Source organism: Bombina bombina, chromosome 2, assembly GCF_027579735.1.
Source record: "Bombina bombina isolate aBomBom1 chromosome 2, aBomBom1.pri, whole genome shotgun sequence".
Classification (NCBI taxonomy): Eukaryota; Metazoa; Chordata; class Amphibia; order Anura; family Bombinatoridae; genus Bombina; species Bombina bombina.
In genome coordinates this window covers 1094739999-1094766715 of record NC_069500.1, presented here as the reverse complement: position 1 = coordinate 1094766715, position 26717 = coordinate 1094739999, and the positions used below count along the sequence as shown (strand labels likewise).

The following is a 26717-nucleotide window of genomic DNA, read 5'->3' as shown; positions in this document are numbered from 1 at the left end:
GTGTGTTAAACATGTCTGATTCAGAAGATGATACCTGTGTCATTTGTTGCAATGCCAAAGTGGAGCCCAATAGAAATTTATGTACTAACTGTATTGATGCTACTTTAAATAAAAATCAATCTGTACAAATTGAACAAATTTCACCAAACAACGAGGGGAGAGTTATGCCGACTAACTCGCCTCACGTGTCAGTACCTACATCTCCCGCTCAGAGGGAGGTGCGTGATATTGTAGCGCCGAGTACAGCTGGGCGGCCATTACAAATCACATTACAGGATATGGCTACTGTTATGACTGAAGTTTTGGCTAAATTACCAGAACTAAAAGGTAAGCGTGATCACTCTGGGGTGAGAACAGAGTGCGCTGATAATATTAGGGCCATGTCAGACACTGCGTCACAGGTGGCAGAACATGAGGACGGAGAACTTCATTCTGTGGGTGACGGTTCTGATCCAAACAGACTGGATTCAGATATTTCAAATTTTAAATTTAAACTGGAAAACCTCCGTGTATTACTAGGGGAGGTGTTAGCGGCTCTGAATGATTGTAACACAGTTGCAATACCAGAGAAAATGTGTAGGTTGGATAAATATTTTGCGGTACCGACGAGTACTGAGGTTTTTCCTATACCTAAGAGACTTACTGAAATTGTTACTAAGGAGTGGGATAGACCCGGTGTGCCGTTCTCACCCCCTCCGATATTTAGAAAAATGTTTCCAATAGACGCCACCACAAGGGACTTATGGCAAACGGTCCCTAAGGTGGAGGGAGCAGTTTCTACTTTAGCTAAGCGTACCACTATCCCGGTGGAGGATAGCTGTGCTTTTTCAGATCCAATGGATAAAAAGTTAGAGGGTTACCTTAAGAAAATGTTTGTTCAACAAGGTTTTATATTGCAACCCCTTGCATGCATTGCGCCGATCACGGCTGCAGCGGCATTCTGGATTGAGTCTCTGGAAGAGAACATTGGTTCAGCTACTCTGGACGACATTACGGACAGGCTTAGAGTCCTTAAACTAGCTAATTCATTCATTTCGGAGGCCGTAGTACATCTTACTAAACTTACGGCGAAGAATTCAGGATTCGCCATTCAGGCACGCAGGGCGCTGTGGCTAAAATCCTGGTCAGCTGATGTTACTTCTAAGTCTAAATTGCTTAATATACCTTTCAAAGGGCAGACCTTATTCGGGCCCGGGTTGAAAGAGATTATCGCTGACATTACAGGAGGTAAAGGCCATGCCCTGCCTCAGGACAAAGCCAAAGCCAAGACTAGACAGTCTAGTTTTCGTTCCTTTCGTAATTTCAAAGCAGGAGCAGCATCAACTTCCTCTGCACCAAAACAGGAAGGAGCTGTTGCTCGCTACAGACAAGGCTGGAAACCTAACCAGTCCTGGAACAAGGGCAAGCAGACTAGGAAACCTGCTGCTGCCCCCAAAACAGCATGAATTGAGGGCCCCCGATCCGGGATCGGATCTAGTGGGGGGCAGACTTTCTCTCTTCGCCCAGGCTTGGGCAAGAGATGTTCAGGATCCCTGGGCGCTAGAGATAATATCTCAGGGATACCTTCTGGACTTCAAATACTCTCCTCCAAGAGAGAGATTTCATCTGTCAAGATTGTCAACAATCCAGACAAAGAAAGAGGCTTTTCTACGCTGCGTACAAGAGCTCTTGTTAATGGGAGTAATCCATCCAGTTCCACGATCGGAACAGGGACAGGGGTTTTACTCAAATCTGTTTGTGGTTCCCAAAAAAGAGGGAACTTTCAGACCAATCCTGGACTTAAAGATCCTAAACAAATTCCTAAGAGTTCCATCGTTCAAGATGGAGACTATTCGGACAATTTTACCTATGATCCAAGAGGGTCAGTACATGACCACTGTAGATTTAAAAGATGCTTACCTGCACATACCGATTCACAAAGATCATTACCGGTACCTAAGGTTTGCCTTCCTAGACAGGCATTACCAGTTTGTGGCTCTTCCATTCGGATTGGCTACAGCGCCAAGAATCTTCACAAAGGTTCTGGGTGCTCTTCTGGCGGTACTAAGACCGCGGGGAATCTCGGTAGCTCCATACCTAGACGACATTCTGATACAAGCTTCAAGCTTTCAAACTGCCAAATCTCATACAGAGTTAGTGCTGGCATTTCTAAGGTCACATGGATGGAAGGTGAACGAAAAGAAAAGTTCACTCGTTCCACTCACAAGAGTTCCCTTCCTGGGGACTCTTATAGATTCTGTAGAAATGAAGATTTACCTGACAGAGGACAGGCTATCAAGACTTCAAAGTGCTTGCCGCACTCTTCATTCCATTCAACACCCGTCAGTGGCTCAATGTATGGAGGTAATCGGCTTAATGGTAGCGGCAATGGACATGGTACCCTTTGCACGCTTACACCTCAGACCACTGCAACTGTGCATGCTAGGTCAGTGGAATGGGGATTACTCAGACTTATCCCCTTCTCTGAATCTGGATCAAAAGACCAGAAATTCTCTTCTATGGTGGCTTTCTCGGCCACACCTGTCCAGGGGGATGCCATTCAGCAGACCAGACTGGACAATTGTAACAACAGACGCCAGCCTTCTAGGTTGGGGTGCCGTCTGGAATTCCCTGAAGGCTCAGGGACTATGGAGTCAGGAGGAGAGTCTCCTGCCAATAAACATTCTGGAATTGAGAGCAGTTCTCAATGCCCTCCTGGCTTGGCCCCAGTTGACAACTCGGGGGTTCATCAGGTTTCAGTCGGACAACATCACGACTGTAGCTTACATCAACCATCAGGGAGGGACAAGAAGCTCCCTAGCTATGATGGAAGTATCAAAGATAATTCGCTGGGCAGAGTCTCACTCTTGCCACCTGTCAGCAATCCACATCCCGGGAGTGGAGAACTGGGAGGCGGATTTCTTAAGTCGTCAGACTTTTCATCCGGGGGAGTGGGAACTTCATCCGGAGGTCTTTGCCCAAATACTTCGACGTTGGGGCAAACCAGAGATAGATCTCATGGCGTCTCGACAGAACGCCAAGCTTCCTCGTTACGGGTCCAGATCCAGGGATCCAGGAGCAGTCCTGATAGATGCTCTGACAGCACCTTGGGACTTCAGGATGGCTTACGTGTTTCCACCCTTCCCGTTGCTTCCTCGATTGATAGCCAGAATCAAACAAGAGAGAGCATCAGTGATTCTAATAGCACCTGCGTGGCCACGCAGGACTTGGTATGCAGACCTGGTGGACATGTCATCCTGTCCGCCTTGGTCTCTACCTCTGAAACAGGACCTTCTGATACAGGGTCCCTTCAAACATCAAAATCTAACTTCTCTGAAGTTGACTGCTTGGAAATTGAACGCTTAATTTTATCAAGACGTGGGTTTTCTGAGTCAGTTATTAGTACCTTAATACAGACTAGGAAACCTGTTACCAGAAAGATTTACCATAAGATATGGCGTAAATACCTACATTGGTGTGAATCCAAAGGTTACTCTTGGAGTAAGGTTAGGATTCCTAGGATATTGTCTTTTCTACAAGAAGGTTTAGAAAAGGGTTTATCTGCTAGTTCATTAAAGGGACAGATCTCAGCTCTGTCCATTCTGTTACACAAACGTCTGTCAGAAGTTCCTGACGTCCAGGCTTTTTGTCAGGCTTTGGCCAGGATTAAGCCTGTGTTTAAAACTGTTGCTCCACCATGGAGTTTAAACCTTGTTCTTAATGTTTTACAGGGCGTTCCGTTTGAACCCCTTCATTCCATTGATATAAAGTTGTTATCTTGGAAAGTTCTATTTTTAATGGCTATTTCCTCGGCTCGAAGAGTCTCTGAATTATCAGCCTTACATTGTGATTCTCCTTATTTGATTTTTCATTCGGATAAGGTAGTCCTGCGTACTAAACCTGGGTTCTTACCTAAGGTAGTTACTAACAGGAATATCAATCAAGAGATTGTTGTTCCTTCTTTATGCCCAAATCCTTCTTCAAAGAAGGAACGTCTACTGCACAACCTGGATGTAGTCCGGGCTCTAAAATTTTACTTGCAGGCAACTAAGGAATTCCGACAAACGTCTTCTCTGTTTGTCATTTACTCTGGGCAGAGGAGAGGTCAAAAAGCTTCCGCTACCTCTCTTTCTTTTTGGCTTCGTAGCATAATTCGTTTAGCTTATGAGACTGCTGGACAGCAGCCCCCTGAAAGAATTACAGCTCATTCTACTAGAGCTGTGGCTTCCACTTGGGCCTTCAAGAATGAGGCCTCTGTTGAACAGATTTGCAAGGCTGCAACTTGGTCTTCGCTTCATACTTTTTCCAAATTTTACAAATTTGACACCTTTGCTTCATCGGAGGCTATTTTTGGGAGAAAGGTTCTTCAGGCAGTGGTTCCTTCTGTATAAAGAGTCTGCCTATCCCTCCCGTCATCCGTGTACTTTTGCTTTGGTATTGGTATCCCAGAAGTAATGATGACCCGTGGACTGATCACACTTAACAGAAGAAAACATAATTTATGCTTACCTGATAAATTCCTTTCTTCTGTAGTGTGATCAGTCCACGGCCCGCCCTGTTTTTAAGGCAGGTAAATATTTTTTAATTTATACTCCAGTCACCACTTCACCCTTGGCTTTTCCTTTCTCGTTGGTCCTTGGTCGAATGACTGGGAGTGACGTAGAGGGGAGGAGCTATATGCAGCTCTGCTGGGTGAATCCTCTTGCACTTCCTGTAGGGGAGCAGTTAATATCCCAGAAGTAATGATGACCCGTGGACTGATCACACTACAGAAGAAAGGAATTTATCAGGTAAGCATAAATTATGTTTTTTTCATCAATGTAAAGCATTTTGATTATGTTTATATATGTCATTATATTCAGTTTGTTTGAAATAAACTGAGGTGTAATCGAGCGCTTTAAAGCTTGTGATTTTGTATGGAATAGATTGCTGTAAAAAAGGGAAGTGTGTGTGATTCTTTCATTGTACATAAATTGGGACATATGAATAGAAATCTAAATTTTGAAAGACAATTTTTGTTTTAGAAAGCAAATCTTTAATTAGAAATAAAATTATTTTTTTTGTAATTGCACTTGTTTTTTGTAAATACAAAATTACAATACAATTTTTTTCTTCTGGAAGTACAATTCTTTTTTTGCAATTACACTTCTAGCATGTGCCAAAACACTGTCAAAAATAAATCTAGTTCCCATTTTGCTAAAGGACTTGTGATGTCACATCATTTACTTTGTTTGCCTGGGAAGTAGCGGCTCTTTTGTGGAGAACAAAAGCTGCTAATATAAAAGCTGTGATTAAATCATCAATATCCCTTAGTTCATCATTATTATAAAACAAGGCAGAATAAGCACTTTGGGCATGTTAAAGCATGGTAAAATATCTTTTAAAAGACCACATGTTACAGTGAGTTTTTTTTTTTTTTTTGCTACCATGAAAACTGTGTTTAAAAACATCAAAATCAATATTCCTGTGTATAGTGTTGTATGCTGCAAATGAGAATAAACCATTCTGGCATGTTAAAGCCATGTTGTATGTTACATGATAAAACATTCAAAGGTTTACCTGAGATGTTGATGTGCTAGAATTTGTATTCGTATGTCACAATTTATGTACAATGATAAAGAATCTCATCTCAATCTTATTCCATAATTTTGGCAGTTAAATTTAAGGATGCTATCAACGGCTGCTTGATACTTCGTTTATTATAAACTTTTTATTATAAACAAAGTAAAAGTAACTTCTTAAAATGCAGAGAGTTTCTTTAATGAAAGTTTTGATCACTTGATATTTTATCAATGGTTTCATACTGTTTAAAAAATATATTTTATTAAAATCTACTAGTTAGATTCTAAATGCTTAAAAATATATTGTACACACATTCTATAACTTGTGTTTTTAATATTTTAGGAATGGCAGAACTCTATTCAGAAGAATGCTGGGCTCGCTTTCATTGAACTTGTAAATGAAGGAAGGTAAATTGTTTCCATTGTCAAAGTACATTTATTCTGTAACAATTTTTTCTCAGATTGATGAATAAAATAAGAAATGCACTTGTTCAACAGAAAATAGTAATGGTCATTGACAGTCTAGTTATCCTGTAACCATTACCCATGCACTGTGTTGGGCCTTTTCCCTTTGGGGAAGTGAGAGGGAAGAGCTCTGAGCATTTCGGCCAGGTACTAGTATGGCTACATGCTAATCTAACCACGAGTCGCAGTTTACAAACTGACTTCAAACTTCTTAAAAAAAATAATAATAAAAAAATTATATATTAATAAAATATGTCCGTCCCTAATGGTCTCACTGTATTAATTCTACGTTCCTGAATATTATTATTATCGAGTATACCCAAAAAGCAACTTTTAAGATGATTTTTGAAGTAAAAATAAATGTTGTGATAGTTAAAGGGACATAAAACCCCAAATTTGTTTTACATAATTCAGATAGAACATACAATTTTAAACAAATTTCCAATTTACTTCTGCTATCAAATGTTCTTTGTTTTTTTGTTATCCTTTGTTGAAAAGCAGGAAAGTACGTTCAGGCGTGTGCACGTGTCTGCAACACTATATGGCAGCAGTTTTGCAATAATGTTATACATTAGCTGGAACTTTAGATGTCCATACTATTTCCTGTCATGTGGTGCTTCAGACATGTGTATAAGTATAATATGAGAATGATGCAAATTTCATAATATAAGTAAACTGGAAACTTTTTTTAAATTGTGTTCTCTGTCTGAACCATGAAAGAAACTTTTTTGGGTTTCATGTCCCTTTTAAAGGGATACTCAAGTAAAAATTAAACTGTCATGATTCAGATAGAACATACAATTTTAACCCCTTAGTGACCACAGCACTTTTCCATTTCTTTCATGTAATTAGCAAGAGTCCATGAGCTAGTGACGTATGGGATATACATTCCTACCAGGAGGGGCAAAGTTTCCCAAACCTCAAAATGCCTATAAATACACCCCTCACCACACCCACAATTCAGTTTTACAAACTTTGCCTCCGATGGAGGTGGTGAAGTAAGTTTGTGCTAGATTCTACGTTGATATGCGCTCCGCAGCAAGTTGGAGCCCGGTTTTCCTCTCAGCGTGCAGTGAATGTCAGAGGGATGTGAGGAGAGTATTGCCTATTTGAATGCAGTGATCTCCTTCTACGGGGTCTATTTCATAGGTTCTCTGTTATCAGTCGTAGAGATTCATCTCTTACCTCCCTTTTCAGATCGACGATATACTCTTATATATACCATTACCTCTGCTGATTCTCGTTTCAGTACTGGTTTGGCTATCTGCTATATGTAGATGAGTGTCCTGGGGTAAGTAAGTCTTATTTTCTGTGACACTCCTAGCTATGGTTGGGCACTTTGTTTATAAAGTTCTAAATATATGTATTCAAACATTTATTTGCCTTGACTCAGAATGTTCAACTTTCCTTATTTTCAGACAGTCAGTTTCATATTTGGGATAATGCATTTTAATTTAACATTTTTCTTACCTTAAAATTTGACTTTTTCCCTGTGGGCTGTTAGGCTCGCGGGGGCTGAAAATGCTTCATTTTATTGCGTCATTCTTGGCGCGGACTTTTTTGGCGCAAAAATTCTATTTCCGTTTCCGGCGTCATACGTGTCGCCGGAAGTTGCGTCATTTTTTGACGTTATTTTGCGCCAAAAATGTCGGCGTTCCGGACGTGGCGTCATTTTTGGCGCCAGAAAGCATTTAGGCGCCAAATAATGTGGGCGCAGCAAGGGAATTATATGTCCACAATAGATTTACAGGATGCATATCTGCATATTCCGATTCATCCAGATCATTATCAGTTCCTGAGATTCTCGTTTCTGGACAAGCATTACCAATTTGTGGCTCTGCCGTTTGGCCTAGCTACAGCTCCAAGAATTTTTACAAAGGTTCTCGGTGCCCTGCTGTCTGTAATCAGAGAACAGGGTATTGTGGTATTTCCTTATTTGGACGATATCTTGGTACTTACTCAGTCTTTACATTTAGCAGAATCTCATACGAATCGACTTGTGTTGTTTCTTCAAGATCATGGTTGGAGGATCAATTTACCAAAAAGTTCTTTGATTCCTCAGACAAGGGTAACCTTTCTGGGTTTCCAGATGGATTCAGTGTCCATGACTCTGTCTTTAATAGACAAGAGACGTCTAAAGTTGATTACAGCTTGTCGAAACCTTCAGTCTCAATCATTCCCTTCGGTAGCCTTATGCATGGAAATTCTAGGTCTTATGACTGCTGCATCGGACGCGATCCCCTTTGCTCGTTTTCACATGCGACCTCTTCAGCTCTGTATGCTGAAGCAATGGTGCAAGGATTACACGAAGATATCTCAATTAATATCTTTAAAACCGATTGTTCGACACTCTCTAACATGGTGGACAGATCACCATCGTTTAATTCAGGGGGCTTCTTTTGTGCTTCCGACCTGGACTGTAATTTCAACAGATGCAAGTCTCACAGTTTGGGGAGCTGTGTGGGGATCTCTGACGGCACAAGGAGTTTGGGAATCTCAGGAGGTGAGATTACCGATCAATATTTTGGAACTCCGTGCAATTTTCAGAGCTCTTCAGTTTTGGCCTCTTCTGAAGAGAGAATCGTTCATTTGTTTTCAGACAGACAATGTCACAACTGTGGCATACATCAATCATCAAGGAGGGACTCACAGTCCTCTGGCTATGAAAGAAGTATCTCGAATTCTGGTTTGGGCGGAATCCAGCTCCTGTCTAATCTCTGCGGTTCATATCCCAGGTGTAGACAATTGGGAAGCGGATTATCTCAGTCGCCAAACGTTGCATCCGGGCGAATGGTCTCTTCACCCAGAGGTATTTCTTCAGATTGTTCAAATGTGGGAATTTCCAGAAATAGATCTGATGGCGTCCCATCTAAACAAGAAACTTCCCAGGTATCTGTCCAGATCCCGGGATCCTCAGGCGGAGGCAGTGGATGCATTATCACTTCCTTGGAAGTATCATCCTGCCTATATCTTTCCGCCTCTAGTTCTTCTTCCAAGAGTAATCTCCAAGATTCTGAAGGAATGCTCGTTTGTTCTGCTGGTAGCTCCGGCATGGCCTCACAGGTTTTGGTATGCGGATCTTGTCCGGATGGCCTCTTGCCAACCGTGGACTCTTCCGTTAAGACCAGACCTTCTGTCACAAGGTCCTTTTTTCCATCAGGATCTGAAATCCTTAAATTTAAAGGTATGGAGATTGAACGCTTGATTCTTGGTCAAAGAGGTTTCTCTGACTCTGTGATTAATACTATGTTACAGGCTCGTAAATCTGTATCTCGAGAGATATATTATAGAGTCTGGAAGACTTATATTTCTTGGTGTCTTTCTCATCATTTTTCCTGGCATTCTTTTAGAATACCGAGAATTTTACAGTTTCTTCAGGATGGTTTAGATAAGGGTTTGTCCGCAAGTTCTTTGAAAGGACAAATCTCTGCTCTTTCTGTTCTTTTTCACAGAAAGATTGCTATTCTTCCTGATATTCATTGTTTTGTACAAGCTTTGGTTCGTATAAAACCTGTCATTAAGTCAATTTCTCCTCCTTGGAGTTTGAATTTGGTTCTGGGAGCTCTTCAAGCTCCTCCGTTTGAACCTATGCATTCATTGGACATTAAATTACTTTCTTGGAAAGTTTTGTTCCTTTTGGCCATCTCTTCTGCCAGAAGAGTTTCTGAATTATCTGCTCTTTCTTGTGAGTCTCCTTTTCTGATTTTTCATCAGGATAAGGTGGTGTTGCGAACTTCTTTTGATTTTTTACCTAAAGTTGTGAATTCCAACAACATTAGTAGAGAAATTGTGGTTCCTTCATTATGTCCTAATCCTAAGAATTCTAAGGAGAAATCGTTGCATTCTTTGGATGTTGTTAGAGCTTTGAAATATTATGTTGAAGCTACGAAATCTTTTCGTAAGACTTCTAGTCTATTTGTTATCTTTTCCGGTTCTAGAAAAGGCCAGAAAGCTTCTGCCATTTCTTTGGCATCTTGGTTGAAATCTTTAATTCATCTTGCCTATGTTGAGTCGGGTAAAACTCCGCCTCAGAGAATTACAGCTCATTCTACTAGGTCAGTTTCTACTTCCTGGGCGTTTAGGAATGAAGCTTCGGTTGACCAGATCTGCAAAGCAGCAACTTGGTCCTCTTTGCATACTTTTACTAAATTCTACCATTTTGATGTATTTTCTTCTTCTGAAGCAGTTTTTGGTAGAAAAGTACTTCAGGCAGCGGTTTCAGTTTGAATCTTCTGCTTATGTTTTTCGTTAAACTTTATTTTGGGTGTGGATTATTTTCAGCAGGAATTGGCTGTCTTTATTTTATCCCTCCCTCTCTAGTGACTCTTGTGTGGAAAGATCCACATCTTGGGTAGTCATTATCCCATACGTCACGAGCTCATGGACTCTTGCTAATTACATGAAAGAAAACATAATTTATGTAAGAACTTACCTGATAAATTCATTTCTTTCATATTAGCAAGAGTCCATGAGGCCCTCCCTTTTTTTGTGGTGGTTATGATTTTGTATAAAGCACAATTATTCCAATTCCTTATTTTATATGCTTTCGCACTTTTTTCTTATCACCCCACTTCTTGGCTATTCGTTAAACTGAATTGTGGGTGTGGTGAGGGGTGTATTTATAGGCATTTTGAGGTTTTGGAAACTTTGCCCCTCCTGGTAGGAATGTATATCCCATACGTCACTAGCTCATGGACTCTTGCTAATATGAAAGAAATGAATTTATCAGGTAAGTTCTTACATAAATTATGTTTTTCTGTCCGTTTGGGACCAAGGCTATTTTTAAATTTTTGTGGTGTTTGTGTTTAGCTGTAATTTTCCTCTTACTCATTTACTGAACCCACACATATAAAAAAATATAAGATATGAGGAATAAATGGAAAAAAACACACTTTTTCTAACTTTAACCCCCAAAATCTGTTAAACATATTCAACCACCAAAAAAAATCCCATGCTAAATAGTTTCTAAATTTTGTCCCGAGTTTAGACATACCCAATGTTTAGAAGCTCTTTGCTTTTTATGCAAGTTATAGGACAATAAATACAAGTAGCACTTTGCTATTTCCAAACCACTTTTTTTAAAAAAAATTAGCGATAGTTACATTGGAACACTGATATCTTTTCAGTACTTGTATAAATTTTTATTATTAAATAACTTGTTGTTTTTAATAAACTTTTTGAACCTATTGAGTCTTTTTAGAGTTTACACTGGCCACTCAAAACACCTCTACATTCACTATCTGAAGGTATTCGCACTGAATGCACAAGAATTTCTAATATAATCTCTAGTGTTAGTATCACATTATTTAATATACATACCCCTTTGTTCAGAAATAGCAGACATTTATGGCTTTGGCATTGCTTTCTTCTGTTAAGTGTGATCAGTCCACGGGTCATCATTACTTCTGGGATATTACTCCTCCCCAACAGGAAGTGCAAGAGGATTCACCCAGCAGAGCTGCATATAGCTCCTCCCCTCTACGTCACTCCCAGTCATTCTCTTGCACCCAACGACTAGATAGGATGTGTGAGAGGACTATGGTGATTATACTTAGTTTTATATCTTCAATCAAAAGTTTGTTATTTTAAAATAGCACCGGAGTGTGTTATTATCTCTCTGGCAGAGTTTGAGGAAGAATCTACCAGAGTTTTTGTTATGATTTTAGCCGGAGTAGTTAAGATCATATTGCTGTTTCTCGGCCATCTGAGGAGAGGTAAACTTCAGATCAGGGGACAGCGGGCAGATGAATCTGCATAGAGGTATGTAGTAGTTTTTATTTTCTGACAATGGAATTGATGAGAAAATCCTGCCATACCGATATAATGTCATGTATGTATACTTTACACTTCAGTATTCTGGGGAATGGTACTTCACTAGAATTACACTGTAAGAAATACATAAAGCTGTTTAATAACTAGAGATTATGTTTAACGTTTTTGCTGGAATGTAAAATCGTTTTCATTTGCTGAGGTACTGAGTGAATAAATGTTTGGGCACTATTTTTCCACTTGGCAGTTGCTTAATCTGTTTTCTGACAGTTTCTGTTCTCCCTCACTGCTGTGTGTGAGGGGGAGGGGCCGTTTTTTGGCGCTTTTACTACGCATCAAATATTTCAGTCAGCAACTCATTGTATTCCCTGCATGATCCGGTTCATCTCTACAGAGCTCAGGGGTCTTCAAAACTTATTTTGAGGGAGGTAATTTCTCTCAGCAGAGCTGTGAGAATTATAGTTTGACTGAGATAAAAAACGTTTATTCTGTAATTTGTTTCCTGCTTTCAGAATTTGTTATCTTTGCTAATGGGATTAAACCTTTGCTAAAGTTGTGTTGTTTACAAGGATTGAGGCTATAACTGTTTCAATTTATTAATTTTCAACTGTCATAGATCTTCTGTGCTTCTTAAAGGCACAGTACGTTTTAATATTATTCTAATTGAATTGTATTTCCAAGTTGCAAGTTTATTTGCTAGTGTGTTAAACATGTCTGATTCAGAGGATGATACCTGTGTCATTTGTTGCAATGCCAAAGTGGAGCCCAATAGAAATTTATGTACTAACTGTATTGATGCTACTTTAAATAAAAGTCAATCTGTACAAATTGAACAAATTTCACCAAACAACGAGGGGAGAGTTATGCCGACTAACTCGCCTCACGTGTCAGTACCTACATCTCCCGCTCAGAGGGAGGTGCGTGATATTGTAGCGCCGAGTACATCTGGGCGGCCATTACAAATCACATTACAGGATATGGCTACTGTTATGACTGAGGTTTTGGCTAAATTACCAGAACTAAGAGGTAAGCGTGATCACTCTGGGGTGAGAACAGAGTGCGCTGATAATATTAGGGCCATGTCAGACACTGCGTCACAGGTGGCAGAACATGAGGACGGAGAACTTCATTCTGTGGGTGACGGTTCTGATCCAAACAGACTGGATTCAGATATTTCAAATTTTAAATTTAAATTGGAAAACCTCCGTGTATTACTAGGGGAGGTGTTAGCGGCTCTGAATGATTGTAACACAGTTGCAATACCAGAGAAAATGTGTAGGTTGGATAAATATTTTGCGGTACCGACGAGTACTGAGGTTTTTCCTATACCTAAGAGACTTACTGAAATTGTTATTAAGGAGTGGGATAGACCCGGTGTGCCGTTCTCACCCCCTCCGATATTTAGAAAAATGTTTCCAATAGACGCCACCACAAGGGACTTATGGCAAACGGTCCCTAAGGTGGAGGGAGCAGTTTCTAACTTAGCTAAGCGTACCACTATCCCGGTGGAGGATAGCTGTGCTTTTTCAGATCCAATGGATAAAAAATTCGAGGGTTACCTTAAGAAAATGTTTGTTCAACAAGGTTTTATATTGCAACCCCTTGCATGCATTGCGCCGATCACGGCTGCAGCGGCATTCTGGATTGAGTCTCTGGAAGAGAACATTGGTTCAGCTACTCTGGACGACATTACGGACAGGCTTAGAGTCCTTAAACTAGCTAATTCATTCATTTCGGAGGCCGTAGTACATCTTACTAAACTTACGGCGAAGAATTCAGGATTCGCCATTCAGGCACGCAGGGCGATGTGGCTAAAATCCTGGTCAGCTGATGTTACTTCTAAGTCTAAATTGCTTAATATACCTTTCAAAGGGCAGACCTTATTCGGGCCCGGGTTGAAAGAGATTATCGCTGACATTACAGGAGGTAAAGGCCATGCCCTGCCTCAGGACAAAGCCAAAGCCAAGACTAGACAGTCTAATTTTCGTTCCTTTCGTAATTTCAAAGCAGGAGCAGCATCAACTTCCTCTGCACCAAAACAGGAAGGAGCTGTTGCTCGCTACAGACAAGGCTGGAAACCTAACCAGTCCTGGAACAAGGGCAAGCAGACTAGGAAACCTGCTGCTGCCCCTAAAACAGCATGAATTGAGGGCCCCCGATCCGGGATCGGATCTAGTGGGGGGCAGACTTTCTCTCTTCGCCCAGGCTTGGGCAAGAGATGTTCAGGATCCCTGGGCGCTAGAGATAATATCTCAGGGATACCTTCTGGACTTCAAATACTCTCCTCCAAGAGAGAGATTTCATCTGTCAAGATTGTCAACAATCCAGACAAAGAAAGAGGCGTTTCTACGCTGCGTACAAGAGCTCTTGTTAATGGGAGTAATCCATCCAGTTCCACGATCGGAACAGGGACAGGGGTTTTACTCAAATCTGTTTGTGGTTCCCAAAAAAGAGGGAACTTTCAGACCAATCCTGGACTTAAAGATCCTAAACAAATTCCTAAGAGTTCCATCGTTCAAGATGGAGACTATTCGGACAATTTTACCTATGATCCAAGAGGGTCAGTACATGACCACTGTAGATTTAAAAGATGCTTACCTTCACATACCGATTCACAAAGATCATTATCGGTACCTAAGGTTTGCCTTCCTAGACAGGCATTACCAGTTTGTGGCTCTTCCATTCGGATTGGCGACAGCTCCAAGAATCTTCACAAAGGTTCTGGGTGCTCTTCTGGCGGTATTAAGACCGCGGGGAATCTCGGTAGCTCCATACCTAGACGACATTCTGATACAAGCTTCAAGCTTTCAAACTGCCAAGTCTCATACAGAGTTAGTGCTGGCATTTCTAAGGTCACATGGATGGAAGGTGAACGAAAAGAAAAGTTCACTCGTTCCACTCACAAGAGTTCCCTTCCTGGGGACTCTTATAGATTCTGTAGAAATGAAGATTTACCTGACAGAGGACAGGCTAACAAGACTTCAAAGTGCTTGCCGCACCCTTCATTCCATTCAACACCCGTCAGTGGCTCAATGCATGGAGGTAATCGGCTTAATGGTAGCGGCAATGGACATAGTACCCTTTGCACGCTTACACCTCAGACCACTGCAACTGTGCATGCTAAGTCAGTGGAATGGGGATTACTCAGACTTATCCCCTTCTCTGAATCTGGATCAAGAGACCAGAAATTCTCTTCTATGGTGGCTTTCTCGGCCACATCTGTCCAGGGGGATGCCATTCAGCAGACCAGACTGGACAATTGTAACAACAGACGCCAGCCTTCTAGGTTGGGGTGCCGTCTGGAATTCTCTGAAGGCTCAGGGACAATGGAGTCAGGAGGAGAGTCTCCTGCCAATAAACATTCTGGAATTGAGAGCAGTTCTCAATGCCCTCCTGGCTTGGCCCCAGTTGACAACTCGGGGGTTCATCAGGTTTCAGTCGGACAACATCACGACTGTAGCTTACATCAACCATCAGGGAGGGACAAGAAGCTCCCTAGCTATGATGGAAGTATCAAAGATAATTCGCTGGGCAGAGTCTCACTCTTGCCACCTGTCAGCAATCCACATCCCGGGAGTGGAGAACTGGGAGGCGGATTTCTTAAGTCGTCAGGCTTTTCATCCGGGGGAGTGGGAACTTCATCCGGAGGTCTTTGCCCAAATACTTCGACGTTGGGGCAAACCAGAGATAGATCTCATGGCGTCTCGACAGAACGCCAAGCTTCCTCGTTACGGGTCCAGATCCAGGGATCCAGGAGCAGTCCTGATAGATGCTCTGACAGCACCTTGGGACTTCAGGATGGCTTACGTGTTTCCACCCTTCCCGTTGCTTCCTCGAGTGATTGCCAGAATCAAACAAGAGAGAGCATCAGTGATTCTAATAGCACCTGCGTGGCCACGCAGGACTTGGTATGCAGACCTGGTGGACATGTCATCCTGTCCACCTTGGTCTCTACCTCTGAAACAGGACCTTCTGATTCAGGGTCCCTTCAAACATCAAAATCTAACTTCTCTGAAGCTGACTGCTTGGAAATTGAACGCTTGATTTTATCAAGACGTGGGTTTTCTGAGTCAGTTATTGATACCTTAATACAGGCTAGGAAACCTGTTACCAGAAAGATTTACCATAAGATATGGCGTAAATACCTATATTGGTGTGAATCCAAAGGTTACTCTTGGAGTAAGGTTAGGATTCCTAGGATATTGTCTTTTCTACAAGAAGGTTTAGAAAAGGGTTTATCTGCTAGTTCATTAAAGGGACAGATCTCAGCTCTGTCCATTCTGTTACACAAACGTCTGTCAGAAGTTCCTGACGTCCAGGCTTTTTGTCAGGCTTTGGCCAGGATTAAGCCTGTGTTTAAAACTGTTGCTCCACCATGGAGTTTAAACCTTGTTCTTAATGTTTTACAGGGCGTTCCGTTTGAACCCCTTCATTCCATTGATATAAAGTTGTTATCTTGGAAAGTTCTATTTTTAATGGCTATTTCCTCGGCTCGAAGAGTCTCTGAATTATCAGCCTTACATTGTGATTCTCCTTATTTGATTTTTCATTCGGATAAGGTAGTCCTGCGTACTAAACCTGGGTTCTTACCTAAGGTAGTTACTAACAGGAATATCAATCAAGAGATTGTTGTTCCCTCTTTATGCCCAAATCCTTCTTCAAAGAAGGAACGTCTACTGCACAACCTGGATGTAGTCCGTGCTCTAAAATTTTACTTACAGGCAACTAAGGAATTTCGACAAACGTCTTCTCTGTTTGTCATTTACTCTGGGCAGAGGAGAGGTCAAAAAGCTTCCGCTACCTCTCTTTCTTTTTGGCTTCGTAGCATAATTCGTTTAGCTTATGAGACTGCTGGACAGCAGCCTCCTGAAAGAATTACAGCTCATTCTACTAGAGCTGTGGCTTCCACTTGGGTCTTCAAGAATGAGGCCTCTGTTGAACAGATTTGCAAGGCTGCAACTTGGTCTTCGCTTCATACTTTTTCCAAATTTTACAAATTTGACACTTTTGCTTCATCGGAGGCTATTTTTGGGAGAAAGGTTCTTCAGGCAGTGGTTCCTTCTGTATAAAGAGCCTGCCTATCCCTCCCGTCATCCGTGTACTTTTGCTTTGGTATTGGTATCCCAGAAGTAATGATGACCCGTGGACTGATCACACTTAACAGAAGAAAACATAATTTATGCTTACCTGATAAATTCCTTTCTTCTGTAGTGTGATCAGTCCACGGCCCGCCCTGTTTTTAAGGCAGGTAAATATTTTTTAATTTATACTCCAGTCACCACTTCACCCTTGGCTTTTCCTTTCTCGTTGGTCCTTGGTCGAATGACTGGGAGTGACGTAGAGGGGAGGAGCTATATGCAGCTCTGCTGGGTGAATCCTCTTGCACTTCCTGTTGGGGAGGAGTAATATCCCAGAAGTAATGATGACCCGTGGACTGATCACACTACAGAAGAAAGGAATTTATCAGGTAAGCATAAATTATGTTTTTTGGTAATTAGAAGGCAGCTAAATGCTGCTGCGCACCACACGTGTATTATGCCCAGCAGTAAATGGGTTAATTAGGGAGCTTGTAGGGTTACTTTTAGCTTTAGTGTAGTAGACAACCCAAAGTATTGATCTAGGCCCATTTTGGTATATTTCATGCAACAGTTTCACCGCCAAATGCGATCAAATAAAAAAATTGTTCACTTTTTCACAATTTTTTTCACAAATTTTAGGTTTCTCATTGAAATTATTTACAAACAGCTTGTGCAATTATGGCACAAATGGTTGTAAATGCTTCTCTGGGATCCCCTTCGTTCAGAAGTAGCAGACTTATATGGTTTTGGCGTTTTAGTTATTTATTTTTTAGCATATTTACATATGCTGCTGTGTAGGATCCCCCCTTAGCTTCCAACCTCCCTGATACCCTCCCCTTCTACCTTACAGTGCGCAGCTGTCTGCCAGTACCCAGTTTACCAATAAAACTTGGCTTTTTTTTATTTGTTTAAAATGTTTCTGTAGTGTAGCTTCCCCCCCTCAACAACCAACCCCCTCCCAGATCACTTAAATTACAATTTACAACCCCCTCTCTAACACTTTATATACAAATTAATGTAGTGTAGTGTTCTCACCCTCTCCGCCCCCATGCACACTCCTGCCCGCCGCCCTGTGCCCCCAGCGACCCCGCCCCCCTCTTACTAGCATCGATGGCTGCCCACCAGCCTCCCACTACGGCTCCCACCCACCAATGATCACAGCCATCGATGTCCGATGCAGAGAGGGCCACAGAGTGGCTCTCTCTGCATCCGATGGCTAAAATATGTTATTGCAGGATCGAGGCATCACTGCAATAACATGAAAGCGGCTGGAAGCGATCACCGCTTTCAAAGAACGACGTACGGAGTACGTCCTTGGTCGTTAACTGTTTTTTTTTTTTTTTTTAGGGTTTTTTAAGATGTCGTTAAGGGGTTAAACAACTTTCCAATTTACTTCCATTAACAAAATGTGCACAGTCTTTTTATATTTACACTTTTAACAGATTCTACTAAGCATGTTCAAGAATACACAAAATATACCTGTAAGCATTTGTGATTGGCTGATGGCTGTCACATGACACAGGAGGAGTGGAAATATATATAACTGAAATTTGTCAGAAAATAAATCTACTACTCATTTTAAATTTAGGCTAAGTGCTATTGCATTCTTTTATTGAACATTTGTTGATACAAATTCACTGTATTTACTGGTCCTTAAATAAGGAAATGACCAGGTATTTTACAAAAGACAGGTTAAAGAGTAAATATTACTTTAATGATTCATGTAGAACATGTCATCTCAACCGTAGCAATGCACTTCTGGGAGATAGCTGTTGTCTGGTGGTTGCACACATTTGTCTCTTGTGATTGGCTCACCACGTTTTCAGATGGCCCCCACTAGTGCATTACTGCCCTATAATTGACTTAAATTGTGTGTTTAACCCATTTGCAGGAGTTAAAACAAATGGTTAAATAAACACATTTGTGCAATAATAAATTGCTGTACTATACTAGAGCATTTCCATTTTGTACTTATAGTCTTGTTTTTTTTCCCCCCCAATGCGGTACTTTTCCTATCGTACTGCATAATGTATATATACTTCGGAGCAGCATGAAGCTCCAGCAGGTCTGGGCTGTTAAGTCACAGACAAGAGCTCGAGTTCCTGAGCTCCAGGCATCTGCCTGCATATGGAACCGGAGCACCATCCCTTCCATATGAAGGCAGATGCCTGATCGTTACAGACCGTGACACTGAGGGGGAGGGAGTGGTAAGGCTCTACACTGCAAAAAGAAATGTGGGTAGCTAATGACCGCAGGAAGGGGGGACCACTACAGAATTTTTAATTTTTTTTTAAAAAGGGGGAAAACGCTTTAAATAGATACAGTATGTATAGGTACTGGCAGACAGCTGCCATTATTAAAGATGGCCAAAATTAGTGGGAGGGGGAGGATTAGAGAGCTATTTGGGGGTGATCCATGAGGTGTAAGGGTTGAGGAGGATCAAGACAGTGCAGAAAAACAAATATATATTCTAATTCTAATAATAATAACCTCCCACAAAAAAACAAAAAAAAACTGCTTACTGGCAGGGAAGAGTGCTGTTTAGGAGGGATCAAGTAGAGAGCAGCCAGTGTCAGGTGTGAGGGTAATCTCTACACTACAGCTAAAATTAACGTTACAAGTTAACTTATTAACCCCTTCACTTCTCAGAATAATAGTCTTATGCGCAGCTGCAATTATCGGCTTTCTAATTACCAAAAAACACTGGAAGCTTTTACAATTATTTTGTGTCGTGATTGCACAAGCAGTATGTAAATAACTTAAGTGAGAAACCCAAACTTTGTGGAAAAATTAACAATTAATGGGCCTAGACCAATACCTTGGGTTGTCTACTTATAAAAAAAGAAAAAAAAAAAGAATACAAAACAATAAATAAATATAGTTTTGACAGGTAAAAAAAAAACAAGGCTCTGTTTCTGTTTAAATGTAGTGATAGCAAAAATTCTAAAAAATCACCGGAATTTTGGGCAAGTTCTTCTTTGAAATTCCTGGTAATGAAGGGGTTAATAATCTTTCCTTGAAGATCATATAACTCAAATGCTGTAGCAATCCTCTTATTACCTTCTGCGTTAACTGACCAGGAGACCTTATTTCCAGGTGTTACTTGCATACATGTCAATCATCAAGCCTAGCATAGACATATTTTATTTCACATCCAAGACAATGTAATATTTATTTATATATTATTTCATTATTAATTTATTTACTTTCCTGTATTTAAACTTCTCTTGATTTGACTTTATTTAATACAGACAGTACATTTTTCATAGGACTCTACCATCTATTTTATATCTTTAAATTCAGATCATTAGTTTATAACTGAACTTTCAAATAACTTTTACACCAACCATTAGTTTTAATAAACTGCTCCGAAATAGCAAATTTGACTGATGTATCATGAGAATAGGGCATATTAATAGAGGCTACTGTGTGGAAGATCTTGTAGGATGGAGTAAAAAAGACTTAAGAAAGCTATTGTTTAAAATTTCTATTTTATTATTTATTTTGTCCTCTATTTTGTTTAATGTAGCTTCATTTTGTTAGCCAAGTGGCTATTGTATGTTGCACTGAAACAGCTTGCCTCTCTGTTATTATAATGGAATTAGCTGATTTCGAGCCATAAACATTAGCTTCAAACCAGTTTTCATTGGCATTATTTACTGCTTGGAGCCTTTTTTGAATGGCAGGAGTGAAGCGCAAATGCATTATTTTTGGATCTTCTTTCTAAACAGTTGTTCTCCTGTTCTTGCAGGTATTCTGTTTCCTCTGTGCTGTGTTAGTTTAAAGTGATCCAATGAAAATGTTTGTATATGTGCAGTGGCTCAGTGTTACTCGTCAACCTAAAAGTAGAATTTGAAGTACAAGTATCTACTCTGTAGAATAAGAGTTTCAAAATTCTACAGTTTTCAAATGTGTTATTGCCTATGTTCTTTCATGTTTAAATTAAATTACTACATACACAGTCCCATCCCATAATAAATGCCCTATTGGGGGGGGGGGGGGGGGGGAATGGTTCACCCAGCTTTCTCAAGTCTCATTACATTAATAATTTCCTGTGCCTGATCAAAGATTTTATATCCCTCTTTTAGGTTTGAAGCACTGTTGCCATTTTTTTCTTATTAAAGTTTAAACAAGATGGGCCTATGTCTGCTTTACAGCATTACATATTTCTATTTTAATTTTAGACTTCTTACTTCAGATGCATATTTTTTTATTAGAAAGGCTTGAAAACTGAGGGCATAGCTAATAAATGCATGAATCTAAAGACAAAGGGTTTTCAACTAAGGTTGTTTCTACCCTGGTTACAGCTATTGCAAAGGCTTATTTCTAGAATTATACAGATATTATGATTAAAGACTGTTGCACTTTAGTTTCTGTTCTGCAGATTCTAGAATTTACAAAAAATATATTTATATGAAAGATAAACTGGAAGAACACAGAGTGCTAATAGGGGGCGCCCTACACAAAGAATATATACTGTATATGTGTGTATATATATATATATATATATATATATATATATATATTGTGATAAATTGGAATATATTTGAAGTGTTCAAATCAATAAAAAGTCAATGCAAAATAAGGGGAGTTCATGAAATCCAATGAAAGGTTAGGAAAGTTCAAAATTATGTCCAGGCAGCTCTCTGTGGAGGAGTGAAGTCCAACTCCCAAAATCAGCAATCTGTAGATGGAAAACGAGAATGGGCACCCCTGTTCTCGTTTTCCTTCTACATAAACTGGTAGAAGCCTTGCTGTTGAGTTACCATCTAATGTAAACAACCTTTATGCAAGGTAATCTACTTGGCAGATTGGCTGTTGAGCTTACATATTAAAGAAATTACAAGGTGGGTGGGATAGAGAGTAGGGTTATCGATCTTAGTAGGTTAGCGGAGGTTGCATGTATTCCTTAACGCGCTTGGTTTTTTTTGGGGGTGGAATGTTTTAAACACTAACATTTACCTCAAGACAAGGATTGCATTTCACAGAGTACAGTGGTGTGCTCTAGATTCTTTCGAGAAGAACCTTCAAAGTCAGCATACCTGCACACAACATCTTGTATTGCTGTAGAACACTGGTTTCAAACTTGAACTGGAGCACAGGTGAACTAATCAGCTGATTAATAAACATGGTTATTTTACCTTTTCTCATGCAAGGCAATCCTGAAAACATGACCTGTTTGGGTAGGCTTGAGGATAGAATGATTGTAAAATTAGTTTATTATTCTGAGAAATTACATTTTATAAAAATAAAGTGCTGAGCTGGAAACAAATGTATCCTTTTAAAGCTTCAGGCTCCCTGTGTTAAGAATTTAGACATAACTGCTCTATAGCAAGGCCTTTAATGCCCACACATTTGTACAGCTCCTTAATTTATGTAATTTCTGCTTATAGTAGGATTGAGTAGTTTCAGTGTAACAGGGTATTTGAAAACTTTTTTTCCCAACAGATTAAAAGAAAATAAAGATATCTCATTGAAGGTCTATTTTTATCGTAAAATCACTGAAAAAGCAGAAGTTTCCAAGACCTGATAGATTATCCTGTTTAGCAATAACTATTTTATTGTCTCCTCCATTGCCAGCAATCTTTCCAAACAGAACTACTTTGCAGCTCGTCTATCAGCTCTGTTCTTCTCTTATAATGCCCTCCTTTACCTAGCCCCACATCCAATTACTACACCATTCTCCTCCTCGGCACAAGACTTTGTGAGACACTTCAAAAACAAAATAGGACATAAAGTTACTCCATGAAATATCAACCATACATAAAAATCAGCCCTTCTTTACCTACAAAATCTGTTCCTTCAAAAATGTCAGAGGATGAGGTGCTTGCTCTCACAATCCTCCCATCTTACTTCTTATACTCTTGATCCTGTTCCCTCACACTTGCTATCCTCATTTAACATTGCACTATTCCTCACACACACATTCAATACAGGCACATTTCCATCATCCCTTAAACATGCTGTAGTCACACTTATTTTTAAAAACCTGCATCTGACCCAGCTTACCCCTTCAATTACCTCCCCCGTCTCTACACCATCTTCTCTCTAAAATGGCTTGTCTAAAATTCCTACCACATCTCCTTATAACTGATTCTTAACCCTATGCAATCCATTTTTTTTTATCTCCTACACTCCATAGAGACTGATATCATTAAGGTGACTAATAACCAGCTCACAGCAAAGTCTAATGGCCATTTTCCCCTGCTAATCCTTATCAATCTTTCTACAGGTAAGACTCCTTATCCCATCTTACCTTAACCACCTCCTTCATCTTCACTGGTCTTCCAAGCCACCATGTGTTCCCTTTATGCCACCAGATTCATGTTCTTACGTGTGTTTTTTTGTTTACTGAATTTCTTGGCCAATCACTCTGCTTGCTCAAGAATAAAGTTCAAAATCATATACTTAGCATTTGTCTCTTCCGCCGTAACACTATACTGACCTGTAGCTCTTCAACGGTCTACTAGACCTACTTTTTTTCTTTTCTTTTTCTTCTCTCATTATGTCTCCAAACTCCCATTTACAGGAGATTTCTCAGAACACAGCTTTGAAATAGTTAGAGCCTATAATGTCTAATACGTATTTAGCCAATCAGATTAGTTCCTCTGTATTAAAAGAAATTTTGAAACGTGTCAGGAAAAAATCTACTGCTTATCTGAAATTCAAATTAAGTTCTAAAGTGGTGTATTTTTATTATCCACATCTGCATTTAATGGTCAAGATTACACCTCCCATAAAATTATAATATATGTAAACCTCTCAAACAAACTGTGATATAGTCCTTTTTTTACCTGCTTTTTATTTAACTTACCTTTGAATATATGTCTCCACTCCTAGAAAGACTAGAGAACATCAATCGAGATCCAAGACCATAACCCTGCAATTGCTATATTACTGGAAAAGCTCATTTATATATGCCCAGTAGCTGGCCACTGAATTGAAGATAAACATAAATGAGACTTTTCATGTTCCTGGACTGCTCTGAGCCAACAAACACAAATTTTGTAAACACAATTACAGTTGAAATGCTTATAAAAACGTGTCTTTTGTATGGAGCAGGGGGATATTATGGCTTAGGCGAACAAGGCCCATGCCTAGGGTGGCATTTTTGGGGAAGATGAGGGGGGCTCTCTTTGACACACTGTCAGGGCCGCAGATTAAAAGATACAAATAGTTGCTTTAGAATACTGAGCAGACTTTTATTTTTTTTAGCTGCTAATAGAAGATTAACTAAAGTCTGGGAATCGCACAAAACCAAAACTGCTAAATCAGTTTTCAAGGTACAGAGAGAAATTAAATATTTTGCATACCCAGCCCGGGGCTGCATTGGGCTGCATGTGCCCTCAATCTTCCAGTTTACCATACTGCTGTCCTCAGAGGCGAGCTGAGGTTCTGGGATTCAGACTTTTCTCCCTCTTTCCCCATCCTTCTTTCTCACCCTCTCACTCTCCCTTCCTTGTCTCTCTCTCCCCCTCCCTTTTCTCTCTCTCTCTCTCCCCCATTCCTTCTCTCTCTCTCTCCCCCATTCCTTCTCTTCCTCCCTGCCTCCTTTCTTTTCTTTCCTCTCCTCTCATTTACTTTGGAAATACCATGAAAAATAGACATGTTATACCCCAATCAAAAAATAGTTAGGGCCTAGGGCAGCAGAAAACCTAAATTCACCACTGGTATGGAGCTCTTCTGCAACATAGTTCTTAAAAGGATATTAAACATATGAGATAGTAAAAATAAATGTGTAATTGTTTCTAAACTCCACTGAGTTTCTATAAAGTAATGGGTGTAACCATTTTTTAACTTAATCTCTCGCAATTAAATTTCTGTATAGAAGCTAAACCTTTATACTTAAATTAGTTGTTTAAATCTTGGAAATTTAAATTGTAAAAAATACATCTAGAAAGAGAAGTGCTAAGGCTAATCTTTGCTTTAAATACATCACTATGTGTAGAATGTATTTACTGTTTAGCATCCCTTTTAATTGTGTGTGTGTGTATAATAGACATACACCTACACACACACATGTATATGTGTATATACAATATGAGAGAGAGAGGAAGAAAAGAGGAGGAAGGAGAAGAGAGAGAAAGAGGAGAGGAAAATAAATGAATATAAGGATGGAAAAAGATAGGTACAAATACATATAAATTCTGCAGTTTCCTTTTAATGTATATCCTTTTTTGCAAACATTTGGAAGGAACATTTTGCAGGCTTGCATATGTATGCTGGATGATTTCACACTTAAACGACAAATTCATGACTGTTGGGATAGAAATGCTGGATCATATGAAAAAATATTTTAAAGATGCAACCCTGTGTTTTGGTCACTAATTCAGGTATGGGATCGCTTTAGTTTCTGGAACATGTTAAGAAGACATAGGTTTCTATCAGCCTTTATCCCTGAGGTCAAACCGAAACAAAGGTTTTCGGTTACATTGCAGTAGTCTGTTCTGTTGATGTTTCTTATTATGTGTGGCTGACCTGTCTTGACCTTATCTTTAGAGTAGCTGATCTCGATTTTGCCCTTGATTAATGTTTTATTAGTATAGATAACACAAAGTGTCTCCATACAAATAAGCATTAGTGTAAATTCCATCTGGAAAAGATAGGCATCATTAACAAATCAATTACTAAACTTAAGTTGTAAGTAATAGCTTCTTAGTAGCCTTTCTGTTACTAAGCCACGTTGAGGCTTGCACCAGATCTATTTCTACAACATATGGGCTCATATGACTTTTGTATAAGTGTTTTAAAGGAACATAAAACCTCTTTCATGATTCAGATAGAGCACACAAATTTACACAACTTTCCAATTTACTTCTATTATCAAATATTTGTAGTTTTCATGTTATTCTTTGTTGAAAAGCAGGATGGTAAGTTCAAGACTGTGCACGTGTCTGCAGCACTATTTGGCAGCAGTTTTGTAACAATGTTATACATTAGCAAGATAGCAAGAGCACTAGAGGGCAGCACTAGTTCCTGTCATGTAGCATGTTACCTATCTAGATATCTCTTCAACAAAGAATAATAAGAGAATAAATCTAATTTTTTTTAAACTGTATTCTCTATCTAAATCATGAAAATAAATATTTTGGGTTTCATACCCCTTTAAGGATATGGTGAAGGTATGTGTAATTCCAGTCTTACAGTTGGCATACATTTTTTTGGCAGAAATAAGATTAAATTGAATTATGTTGGCAAAACTTGGCACTGCCTGTTAATGCTGGAAATCAATCTATAGTTTTGTGTAAAAACCCTTTACAAAATCCCAGAAGATAGAATTTGAATTTGTCTTGAAGTTTGGCACAGTATTAGTTTGTTTGGTGCATTTAATTTTCTGCCCCCTGAAAAATTCCTATGAATGCTGTGCTTGTACATTTTTGGACAGTCCTTTTTATATGAATCTAGGAGGCATCTATCTGCTACAGTTGGATTCTTTAAGGTGCTTTTGAGCTGTGATCTTGTAGACACTAGACCTCCATCTGACATTTTATAGCCAGACACAACACACCTAATAAGCATGTTCACACCTCTCCGCAAACTCTCCATAATCTGTTCTAAAATATGTTCTTTGTTAGATGGTTCTTTTCTTTCATGTAATTGGCAAGAGTCCATGAGCTAGTGACATATGGGATATACAATCCTACCAGGAGGGGCAAAGTTTCCCAAACCTCAAAATGCCTATAACTACACCCCTCACCACACCCACAATTCAGTTTTACAAACTTTGCCTCCTATGGAGGTGGTGAAGTAAGTTTGTGCTTGATTCTACGTTGATATGCTCTTCTCAGCATTGTTGAAGCCCGATTCCTCTCAGAGTACAGCGAATGTCAGAGGGACGTGAAGGGAGTATCACTTATTGAATACG

At 39.8% G+C, this 26717-nt stretch overlaps 1 protein-coding gene across 2 annotated transcripts in view; it reads left to right on the top strand.

Annotated features, from left to right (window-relative positions):
- Positions 1–26717, top strand: part of LRBA (LPS responsive beige-like anchor protein) — a 1331662-nt gene that overhangs the window by 419279 nt on the left and 885666 nt on the right. For both annotated transcript variants that reach the window (XM_053703733.1, XM_053703731.1), the window contains exon 25: positions 5884–5948. In XM_053703733.1, the coding sequence (XP_053559708.1) occupies positions 5884–5948 (65 nt within the window). The remainder of the gene's footprint in view (positions 1–5883; positions 5949–26717) is intronic.